The sequence below is a fragment of the Betta splendens genome, chromosome 7 (genome assembly GCF_900634795.4).
Source record: "Betta splendens chromosome 7, fBetSpl5.4, whole genome shotgun sequence".
In the NCBI taxonomy this organism is placed as follows: Eukaryota; Metazoa; Chordata; class Actinopteri; order Anabantiformes; family Osphronemidae; genus Betta; species Betta splendens.
In genome coordinates this window covers 5,489,995-5,502,531 of record NC_040887.2, presented here as the reverse complement: position 1 = coordinate 5,502,531, position 12,537 = coordinate 5,489,995, and the positions used below count along the sequence as shown (strand labels likewise).

Genomic DNA, 12,537 nt, shown 5'->3' with positions numbered 1-12,537 from the left:
GGGGCTCCATTACAGTGCACTGGAAACTCACTTTCTTTTATAATATCGTTCTTTATCAGCGGCCTAATGATGATTTATGGCCAATGTGAGGGAAGCTAGTGAATCGTGAGTGCATTTCCTCTGCTGAGCGAGTCCTGTATTCGAGCCCCAAGGTGAGAGAAGAGAGAGCAGAAAGGTTACGAACAGAGAGCTGCAAACTTATTTAGTGGGAAAGAGAGGAGGCGGCGGCGACCCAGATCCACGTGAAGGGGGGGAAAAAGCGACGTGCGCGCAATTAACCTGAGCTCTGCGAAGCGGTGGACGCGGCGTGGACACGGAGAACCTGGAGGCAGTTTTAATTGGGCAGCAGCGCTGTCACACCATCAGGAGGTTCGGTTCTGCTTGGTTTCCAGGCCAAATCTGAGGCGGGTCTCTGATGGGGTCCCTGCTGGCGCCACGCTGACGTCGGACCCTACAAACGCACAAATGCTCGGTGTCGGTCTGTGAAAGTGAATCAGCTTCATTATTTGTAAAGTCCATTGAGGATTATTCTCTTCTTGTAGATGTTTTATACTTGTGCACGTTCCTGCCACAGCTCCAGTGTAATTTGTTTGAACTGAAAGCTCTTGTGTATAATTTTTGCATATTATGCCTGTGAAACGTTATATACTGTACAAGTGGGGAATAATTCTATGTCATTAGCTGTTGGTTCTCTTCCTGGCTGCTGCTTGGAGCTTGTTGTTCAGGCAGTGGGTGGGCAGGGGAGGCGTCGTCTCGATCTGCGGCTGGTAATTTATGGCTCCAGCTGCTCTCCCTCTCCCCAGGTGGACGGCTCCGTTCGCCAGCGGTGCATCTTATTACAGGGATAGAAACACACGTGTAGGGCAGCACATCGGACACCAGTGTCTGAGAGCTGGATGTGTAAATATAAATCAGACATCTTAAACAAAATGAGGCCGAACGTACGAATCCCATGAAAACAGCAGCAGCTTCGCTGGTGTAGGAGTCCACAACGGCGCTTATCAATAGAGGGAAAAGTCTTGGAGACAGCTGAGCTCACAAAGAGGAACTCCATCGATTTTACACATCAAAGGCTGTTCGCAGATCTTCAGGGGCGTGAAAAATATTGTTAGGTTGTTGTGCCATGAAATCTGACCAATGATTAGAGCCTAGGAGCTAATTTGAGGATAGGAACAGAGCAAATTGTGGCTGTGGAGATAACGAATGTTAGCTTAGCTCTGTCAGATCAGCTGCTGGACATCGAACCTTGTGCTTCGTGATGATTTAAGTGAGTACAAATCAATTAACTCATTACTGCTCTAACTGATCAAACACACAAAAACATCTCCTGCCAAAGTTGTCAATAGTTTATTAATCTTCAGTTAAGGCAATCCATTACAAAGCATTTCACAAACCACAGCATGACGACAAAATCGTGTCCAACACCTGGTTTGGAAATTATTCAGCATGCAGAGACCAAGAGAGGTATGTAAACAACCTGGGATAGAACGGGAGACGTGAGAAGAGCCCATACAGTAAGTGTCTCGTAGGAACAGAACGGACAGAATCATGCTGGAGGAGGCGCCGTCTCCAGAGAACACCGGCTGGAACCAATGAAGCACGTGGCAGATGCACTAATCAGGTGAAATGGAGGCCGGCTACCAAACGTCCTGCCGCTTTGGCACAAACATGCACATTGTCTACAGAAGCCAAAGTCATCGGAACAGTTTGGCACCAAATACTGCGTATACTGTACGTCAGGGGTTATGTACATAATTAGAGACTAAACAACAAAAAGGCAGAACTGAGGTTTGTTGGAAAGACATCTTTTAGTCTGGAAAATATATCTCATAATAATTTAATGACTCACATTTGCATAAGTGTCGTTACCGCGCTCGTCTCATGTATCGTTTCACCACGTAGAGCAGCAGTTTGTGACTCTGTGCTGCAGAAGCAAATCTCACAAAGCAGGAACTAACTCACTGCAGCTTGTCATAATCAGTCACACAACTCATTTTACCCCACGTGTCCTTAACTTGCTGTCATTGCTATTAATTGAATATGAACATGTTGGAAATGCGCGCACAGCATATGGGACGCGTTGGCCTTCCCCACACACACTCGATCAACAGATGTTGATTTAATGGCTTCCAGCTCGACAAATGACGAACTCCATACAATAATAACCTACCTAGAGTGGTAACTGTTTTGAAATAAAGATTAAAAAACAATACAAACCCCATTAAAAAGCCATTGTAAAGTAAATATGTATTTACTGAACGTTTGCGAGAGAGTAATTACTAATGTTTATTTAAATATATCCTGTGTGGTTTATATCCATTTGGCTTGAAAGGCTTTCTGTAGAGGTACAATGGTGTACACGAGGGTTTGAACCTCAATTTAATAGAAATATTAACATTACAATAACATTTGGTGACAAATGAAATGCTGCGTTGTCTTCTGAGGGACACACGTCTGATAAATTCAAAGGAAATACACAACAGGTAAATATGGATGCGGGTCTGTGAGGAGTTCACTGTCTCTGGACTGAGGTTTTGCAGTAATCATCAAACACTAAGTTCTCTCTGACAGCACTAAAACAACAGAAATCAATGAATTTTAAACAGCAGATCGTAAACGAACACAAATTACAATAACAAAACAAATGGGTGGGAAATCAGAGCTTCACTTTCACAGACAATACGTCTTTGTAAACTTCAACCTCCAGCGTCATCAAAGAAACTCTGAGACGAACACAACAGGTCGAACTGAATGAGCGGTTCGGTTCTTCCTTGAGGAAATCTAAACGGCCACAGCTGAACTGTAAACAAGTGTTACACACCTCATTACTGCTGTACTGAATGTATAAAAGTACACAGCACTGGTTGAGACAGTGCGTATGAGCCTGTGTCACGATTATCGTCCAAATGCTGTTTGACCATCGCCAACACTGTGTGTAGAGCTTAAAAATGAGACCTGCTGCTGCTGGCAGAAAAACACCTGGGTAACTGAATTTAGATATGTCTCCATATACTGTAATAGGCACATTTGGATCGAAATATCGAGTGACTGAAAGATACTGTCGCAGTGAAAATAATGGCCAATACGAAGAGAACACCAGGACGTGAACGACTGCGCGATGGCTTGAAAACACTTTCAACAAGCTGGTAAACGTACGAGTCGCGTTCAGATAAACCCAAAATAGAAATGAGTGGTAGTTTTGTGAAATAAAGAAACTGGATCTGGTGCAACAATGTGAAACAATGTCATCAAGTTCTGTTTATGACACACATAAAACATAACACATGCATCCACTCAACACCGAATAGAACAGAAAAGATGAATTTCCCTTTGAAAAGATTTAACGCTCGCTCATTTGTTGGAGGATTTTGGAATTGTTTGGTTTTCCTCCTGGAAAAACTAATTAATTTAAGGAGAAAGTAATTTACATCATCATTAAAACAGTTCATGGATCAGGTCCTTTGAAAGTACTGAGCAAAACCCCAGAAACTAAACAGGAACCACAACAAATATGAGGGAAACAAACACACAGAATGATGACAAATGAGATATGGCAGCATGACTTAAGCAGGATAATTTACCTCTCTGCATACTAAAAGCCAAAGCAAGTGCAGTACGTGTGTTGAATTATTCATCTAAGGTTCTGTAAAGCGTACTGTTTTATTCATAACCATAACTTAACTTCTATATAGCTGTATAATAGTTTAAAGTGACGGACGAACGCCATGTTACAACCAGTATGGGATCATCTCCATTATTTTCTCTGTGGTTTACTGCAGCTGAAACAAATGAATTTCAGTTTATTAACAATGTTATTATAACGTTTGTGCTTTTAATTTGGAAAGTAATTAATTGTGGAAAGTAAAAGTGCATTCTGTTGATGGAGATACAGTATTAGGAAAAATGAAAATGAAAGACGTGGCGCTGAAAAATGAGTAGGACAACAGCTCCCAGCAGCGCTATACGCAACGGCTAATCAAAAAGATTAATCAGAGAAAATATAAACTGCTAAAGAGGCTTCACCACATGCTTTACATTAGTCTATCTAAAGTAGAAATGAGGATTATTATTTGACAGGTCACAAAATATAAGATGAAAAACTACAGGAGAAATATGACTTTAATCCCTTCACCCTTCAAACCCCCAAAGGAAGAAATAAGTTCTGCAATAAATAAATAAACAAGTTTACACATGAGCTCCTAGTTTAACACGTATCAACTCCAAAGGGTATCACAGACATGATACACACTGGCACATTCTAATATATTGATGCCGTCACACAGGCCCTCTCTACAGGTTTACTTGCTATCCATTACATCACCACTTTGACGGGTTTGACAGCGAACAATTAAAACCTCCTTCCTCCACCAGATCCCCCTCGGCGCTCCCGTCCCCCGAGCAGCCGGAGAGAACAGCCCTGCTCGTCAACAAAACAGTCCAAAATGGAGTCTTGTCATCTTTTTGTTTAGCTGGATTGATATTCACCGAAAAGCCTGGCTTCCACGTCAGCCGTCAGTCCTTGCTGAGCCCCAGTCCGACGCAGAGCTCTGTCTTTGGGGGTCCGGGCGAGTACGGCGGAGGCGGCGCCGAGTTGGGTTTAATGGCTCTGCTCTTCATGTAGGAGATCAGCTGGTCGGGGATTTCAGCCAGCACGTCCTTCGCCAGCCTGGCCATGCTGAGGACGTGGTTACCTGTGCGGTCCATGTAGTCTCTGAACGGGACGAACTGCAGACACGGAACAGGTTCAAGCCTTTTATGCTTCCACTGGTTAAGACCTGAGCCCATGGTTAGCATCAGTTCTGTCTCACAGTAGCTCTTTCTTTATGATATAATATAAAGTAGCTTTGGATGCTGATGGATTCAACAACTGAAGTCACATCCTGATGATGATAGAAAGGTCTCACCTGCACAATGTCTCTCTCCGCCAGCTTTCCCCGTGAGGAGATCCTGATGTCGTCACCATCCAGCTCTACCATCGCTGAGGACGAAAGATGAACCAAAATACAGTTTTTAGTTTGATTACGGAGACAAACGAACATAATTAATTTAGACAAAAGTTGCAAGATTATGTTTGTTTGGCAGCATCACTGCTGCAAAGACACAACTGGGTTCCACCGTTTTTTTCCACTGATCAACGTTCTCTCACCATCAAACTCAGCTTGACCGACTCCAACAATGATGATAGACATGGGGAGTTTAGCTGCCTGTCGTGAACAAGAACAACAAACAGTCAGCTGTCACTCAGAGGCGCAGACGAGGACACGTAACAGAGTTTCTCTGAGTGAAGGTGTAACAGTTCAAACGATCCGTATTCTCCTCACGCTGCATTTCAGTAAAAAAAAGAAAAAAAAAAGTCAGCGACGATCTGAAAACACAGCTCCCGAGAGACACCTCACACAACAACACTAATAATATAAGGAGAACATAAATGATACATGGCGCCGGAACCGTTTGCTGACTGGGGTTCACGTCACATTAAGCTGCAGACGGTAGTTTGGGAGAAAATACAGAACGCATTGTTAAACTCAAGGCCCCGAGGTTGTTCCAGCACCCAGCGTAGAACAGAAGCTTCCAACTCGACGCTATACTGCGTGTACGTATTTACAAGTTAACATCAAGGCACAGTTGCTGAAGGACATGAGGTCACACAACATCCTTTGTATTTCCTCTTTTCAAACAACAGCTGCTGGAAAAAACACGATAACACGAATAAAGCTGAACAGTTTTAATAAAATATGATTAAGGCATCCTACACAGTCACTCAGTCTGGAATGATTAATTCATGACGTTTGCATATAGACAAATACTGCGACGGTCGGAATAGATGGCGGCCACGCGCTCTGCAATCTAACTGTGAGCCCACATGTTTCAAAGCGCCGCGGTCCACAGTCTCCTCAGCTTCATGAATTTAGACCACGACCACTGTCCCGGTGTGAGGAGGGAAGAGCTCTGGCATGAATGACTGATACACGCTTGTGGTAAAATGCATTTAGGGGACTAAAGTAGGTCAGCGTTCCTGGAAAAATACCTCCAGCAGCGAAAGGCCTGTCACAGATATGAGCTGAGAGCCTGAAGAGGACCTCCCCCTCCACGTCCTCTATCATTATGCTGCCTCCATCTCTGCTCTCCTTTTATCTTACTCTCCAACAGCTCTTCGTGACCTCTTGCTCCCACAAAAAGTACAGTCGTCTTGTTCCTTTCTAGCATCAGAAGACCCCCACAAGCATATACCTATAAATGCCTGGGATGAATTATTCAGTCTACACCATTTGTTACTTTGCCCGTACTGTACATTCACTCAGTGCATCTCACTATCTCATCTGCTTCCGTAACTTTTACTCCTCTTCTCACGACACAGAATCATAAATACACAGAGATTAATACACCTGCTCTAATAACATGTACTGACCTGACAATAAAACTTTAAGGTTGGACGAATTATGCTTTGCATCAGTGTTTCGGCTTTTTGCTGACAAAATATTGAAAAAACAAAACTCACCAAATTTTATACATCTTGTCCTTTATTTTATTCACATTTTGCCAGTTAATTGCCTTTACTACCTTTTTTGCTGTTTTGTTTGGATACAGGAAGTTCGGCAAAGGCAATTCTAAGGTATGTATGCAGGTTTTTAGTTACAGCCTCCCATACAGACACCCAGCTGACAACTGAGAACATAATGGAATACCTGGGCACAAATCTATTTATTTTTCAGCATACCAGGTCAGAGAGACGCCCTCTTTTATAATGTATAATCCTAGAATGAAATTTGGAGCTTGAAGGAAAAACATCAAAGGAAGGAGCTGGAGTTGGTATTTACCCCACAGGCTGGCCTGTTAGCCATGTGGACACATTAGTCACTGAAGGCTAAGCTGTGCTGGTTTAGGGAAAAAGGAAACCAGAATAAAGATTGCAGAACACTCTGGCCTTCAGCAGCCCCTAAAATATTTCCAGCGCATACTTCAGCCGCTATGTGCAACCATTAGTTGTTATGAAGACACATCCCAGCATTAGTGAGCACAGAGAAGACAGCGAAGGTGCAGAGATGTGCAGCGCATGTCGGGTTTTTGTTATGATTCATCTCTCCAGGGCAAAGGCTCAATGCCAAGTGAAGCAGGTCATTTGGTCCTTTGCTCTGTGGGCGCAGGTCCAGACAGTAAGGTGAGAGATGACAGCAGGACATGGCGGGTTCAGCCGAGCAGTGCAGAGCAGCAGACAAGATCTTAAAAGGAAGGTGTGGCTGTTCGAATGGTTTGATTAACAGTCGCAAATTCCCTTTAAACCCAGTCTGCTGGGGGTCAAAACACCACGCACTTGGTTGACGACGACTCACTGAGCGCCGGCAGGACCAACAAACAAAACATACGCAGCATGCAGCAGAGACATACAGTAAGAAAAACACACAGAATCCTTGAAATGTGATCAAACAGGTGCCTCAGGTGGTGTGCTGGATAAGATCATTGCCTCTAATAAAGTGAACCAGTTGATCTAGGAGTAAATCTCAGCTGAGCCCCTCAGCGTCCCGTGGGTCTCAATAAGAACCAAAAATATTGGACAAGCAGAGCACCTAAGCACAAGGAGTGAGACAAGTGGAGCAGAAAACATCCTATAAATCCCCAAATCTATCGCTGCTGCCTTCTAAACCCCTCAAAGTAACAGAGCAGAGAGCAGTGCCACAGAAAGTTAAAGCTAGTACGCTGCAGAGCCGAGGGGAAGGAGACTTACATTGACGATGGCCTCCTTGGTCTGGGCCATGTCTGATATGACACCATCGGTGATGATGAGCAGGACAAAGTACTGAGACCCGTCCTGAACCGCTGCTGCATATCTGAGAGAAGAACAATCATGATGACACACAAGGGGAAAAAGAGCGGATTCCACTGTGTCAGAAATTAAAAGAAAGAAAGCAGGTCTCCCTCCACCCGGTGTCCAACACAAAATCTTAACATAGACATGTAAAGTTGAATGTGTTGTACTGTAAAGCTCTTCGCATATCAGCAGAGGTCTATCCAGACACTATTATGAAACCCATCAGAGACACCACAGTGAATGTGGCCTAGTTTCAATCGCCCATTGCTGGCTGCTCTATGAATAATTTATTAAACTGTTTATGCAAGTACTGCAGTCTTATTCTTCAGAACATTATTGATTCTCCAGCGCTCGACTGGCCACACTGGATGAAAGACAAGGGGGGGAAACATGCGGGATCATCATAAACGCCAAGGACGGAGGTGGCGGAGGTCAGAGGTGAGCCCCCGCTGTCGCGTCCAGTTTGGCACATGTGGCAGTGAAGCGCTGCCATTTTAATCAAAGAGCGTGACAAGGGGACGTCAAGAGTCAGAGCCACGGCTGCTGGTTGGGAGACATTTGTCTTACTCATCTTCAGTTCATGCACAAACATGGCCAACATTCAGAGGAGACGTCAGCGGAAGCTTCAATATACATCAATGTGTGTACAATAAACCTAGTATAACACACATTCTGTGCAAAGGTCTTACAGTACAACTACTATAAGATTATGTTTAAGAGTCAATTTCATTTTGTCATCACTGGTTTGACCAGACGCCTTATTTCACGCAATGCTATTAATTCTGTGTATTTCGAGAGCACAGTCCCACTTTTAGACTGTTAACTTGTGTACTTTTCATTCGTGCTGACACCAGGTTGTTACTGTGAATTATTCATACGCTGTGCTCTACTCATATAGATACCATCACTCACCGTCTCAGCGCGTCTGACAGCATGTCTGCCTTTTGACAATTATTTACTGACTGACTTTGAAAGGACGCCTGTGCTCTGATGTGTTCACAGAGACATGTCTTTAGTTCATACCTTGCCACGTGATTAACAACAGGGGCGAAGTTGGTGGGTCCATACAGCTGAACCGTCTTAAGGCTTTGATGATACGCTTCCAGAATTCCCGGTATGCCAGTACAGTACGGGTTCTCCACGTTGCCATTCTGAGGAAAGCAATAACAAAATGTGAATCGATTATGGGTTTGTGGGAGCTCAAACAAATATTACTGTAATATAAAACTGTACTTCAGGGACAGACTGCAGCTAGTGCTCAAATGCTTCAGTGTTAGAATCATCAACAACGGAAACGTGGGTTTATAATTTATCTCTGCCCTGCCAAGTATTTAACCTCCACTTGTTAAGTCCCTGACAGCTTGAGTATTGTTGAGGGTGCATGTGGGCTGTTGCACCATCTGGCCGTCATGTGCATGGTTAGGGTCACACATGTCAAGGTGTGACCACCTGCTGAACTGTCAGGGATGGGGTGTCACGACTCTTGCATGTGGCTGATAGGTTACTCTGCAGACCACCTCCTGGGTTGGACATAGATGGCATCCTTCACTCCTGGTCCTAAGACATTTGTCCTCCCTGACAAGGCCAATGGTTTAAAACAAATGAATTCAGGACAAGGGGTAGACCTCTGAAGACAACAACGTTAAGAAAAAAAGCAACATATTTTGGCCAGATGCGTCAACATGTACCTGTCAAAGGCCCCGACTGTGAGCGACTCCACATAGTGTACAGTAAAGTGCGATAAGTACAGTATCTGAGACTCCCACCAGGCAGTTGGAATCAAAAAATCTTTCATATAGACCAGCTGCCATCAACACTACAGTATAAGCTTCTTAACTGAGAATCAGCAGAGACCTGCAGTACATCAATGTAACTAGAAGTGACAAAAGCCTTTTTCAGAACCAGTGCAGGGGGTCTGCGTAATTAACACAGATGCTTTTCCTCCACTAAGACTGAGAGTGTGGAGTCGCTCTTTATGGAGCATTTTTAACATATTAATTATGTCCAGCTATGTGTTCATCAAACTTTACATCAAGGTTGTGGCTCCTAACTACGGGGCAGATCATTTATTTAAACCTACACTGTACAACAAATATTTTGCCCATAACTGTGACCTGACTTTTAAACCGACGTGACTATGAAAGAATTATTCTTCAATTATACGGTGAGTTGAATCTTAATTAGCAAATTCTAATGGAAACATAGAGTGATGCAGATGTTACCTTGTAGACAGACTCCTCATTAGGCTGTACTATGCAGCAGCCAGAGCACATTAGCTGGCTGAGAGAAGCCAAATTGATTTAACAATCCTTCAGCTTTACAGAACCTAATTTGCACTATAAAAGGTAAATGGAATTACCTCTGAATTATGCATGTCAGAGGTGTAGCGGCATTCATCTCAGAATGCACACATCCATATCGCACATGAAAGCACACTTATCCATACATGCTGAGGCAAAGCACAAACACACAAACGAGAGCTTGCACTCAACGATAAGCCTGCACGAAACGGCATGAAACCGGCGATGCTGCTTTAGGACCTCATCGTTTGCTTACCAGAGGGAACTCGTGAGACACCCTGCCATCAGGTGGGAGCTTAGCGCCGAATCCCAGGGCAGGGAACATCTTATCGCTGTCATAGTCCTGGATGATTTCTCCCACAGCCTTCAGAGCCATGGCATAGGCATTCATCTGGTACGGGTTCATGTAGTGCAGTGAAGTGGACTGGGACGGATTTCCTTCCAAGACAAGAGAAGTCGGAGTCAGTGGTGCAAACCATCAGAGTGAGACACAACTGACAGCTGCAACCAGAAAAACACTTGTGAACCAGGCCTAAATTGGATGTTCTGAAGTAGAGATGGTGGTGGATAAACACAAAAACACTATGAAGCCAGAAACGTGATCCCAGCTGCAGGACATTATTATATTTAGATTTTCATATTTATGCTTCACATTTAAACATCTTAACCTTCGAGCCAAATGCAGACTTCTCCATAGAATGTGTACAGCACATTATTGCATGTTGCACATATTGGGACACAAAAAGTCAGATTCTGGCATAAAGTAAACACTGGTTACGGGTAATAAATGTTTTCTGCTTTGTTTGTTATGGCGGTTGGAGAGAAATCACAGAGACAGATGTTAGTATTAGGTTTTCTTCCAGTTTATGAATATATAATCCATGTATTTTTGTGGATTACTTAAGTTATACATCTAAAAGTAAATGTAACACATCAATACAAAAACACAGTACTGTAACAGAGAGAATATGAATAGCAAGTAGAAAAATCTAGCCTCCACTTTGATTCAGGGAAAATACCAGTCATACATCAGATGACAAATTGAAGCAGAGCAGGGTGACGGTAGTCGGAACACTCACCATTTGATGCAGTGAAATCAATGGCCACTGTGAAGTGAATCTGAGTCCTGAAACACACGGAGAGGATAAAGGACGCTGTTAAGGAGGAAGACACAGGGAAGCTCAGCGCTGCAGTTAAACGGGGCTCTGCCAGGTTCCACTGTGCTTTCTGCTCTACACTGGTGACACCAGACCTACTTTACCACAGCTGCCATTGGGTGAGCGACACAAGAAGTTTTTATTATTCAACTTCATGAAACAGAAGGAGGACACATCCACATCCAAACATCACACAGCATCCAAAGCACTGTTTTTATCTTTAAATAGCTCACGGTTTTAAAGATTTAACAGCACAGTGGCAAAGTCACAACCACTGAACCTAGTTACTACCAGGAAACAGGATTTCCCAAAGGAACTGAAAAAAACGAACGAGTTACTGCACTAAGAAAAGATATGTTGATTAACAGAAATATGAGCATTTACAGTACATAATTAAACACATACACTAGATAAACCATCACATCAGAATCACAATCATCATTGTGTTCAGGTCACTCACTGGAAAAAAAGACACTTAAAATGACATAACACAGCCAGCAACCATAGATAAAACCTTGAATAGAAAGTAAATATGCATTAAGTAGTTCCTGCTGAGTTCGTCCATTACCCACGCAGACAGATGCAGAGTGAAGGCAGGCAGAGCTTAGATCAAAGGGGCGCTCCTTGGTTGTGATTAGCACTGATTAGCACTGCCCTTTCTGACTTCACCCTCCATTCAGAAATTCCCACAAGCACAGTGTTGGAAATAATGTCAGCTTCCTCCTGGGGAGACTCTGACCCCCGCTCATTAATCAGCATTGAGCATGGCGGCTCAGCGACACAAGGCAAATTGTTACAATAGCCTCCATTTGAAAATCTCTGCTGATTTCTGTGATTGGTTTTGAATGTTTGTGGAGGAAAGCACAGAGGTGAATAAGTCCCAGAGCTGGATAGTGGACACAGCAGAGCTGTCAGTCAAACTGCCAATTACACTAGGTCATCAGAGCATTACTGTAACTAGACGTTCAGCGGAGTCACTGCTAAACTCTGCAGACAGTCCAAAAACACTTTGACTCAAATGCTGATAGGGGTCAGCGCACATCAACCAGCATCTGCTCAGTTGGTCTGAAGCTGACCAAGTTGTCAATTCTCTGATTTTATACACTAAAATAAATTTATTGAGATTATTTTGAAACTATACAAAACTGAAATAAAGGCTTTTGAATGACAAAAGACCATCTTAAGATGCTTTGATTAGGCCCAACCTCAACTATAACCACTTTATACAAAGAGTGGACAAATTCAAAGGTTGGAGTTGTTGTTAAGGATTGTT

General features: G+C 43.4%; 1 protein-coding gene across 5 annotated transcripts in view; it reads right to left on the bottom strand.

The window, feature by feature from the left end:
* Window positions 1-1,331: 1,331 nt before the first annotated feature.
* The window catches only part of cpne5a (copine Va), a 52,545-nt gene continuing 41,339 nt past the window's right edge, over window positions 1,332-12,537 (bottom strand). For all 5 annotated transcript variants that reach the window (XM_029157088.3, XM_029157086.3, XM_029157087.3 and 2 more), the window contains 7 exons: window positions 11,187-11,233; window positions 10,364-10,545; window positions 8,831-8,958; window positions 7,724-7,826; window positions 5,147-5,204; window positions 4,905-4,978; window positions 1,332-4,725 (listed from right to left, as the gene is read on the bottom strand). In XM_029157088.3, coding sequence (XP_029012921.1) covers window positions 4,513-4,725; window positions 4,905-4,978; window positions 5,147-5,204; window positions 7,724-7,826; window positions 8,831-8,958; window positions 10,364-10,545; window positions 11,187-11,233 — 805 coding nt within the window. In that variant the 3' untranslated portion in view covers window positions 1,332-4,512. The remainder of the gene's footprint in view (window positions 4,726-4,904; window positions 4,979-5,146; window positions 5,205-7,723; window positions 7,827-8,830; window positions 8,959-10,363; window positions 10,546-11,186; window positions 11,234-12,537) is intronic.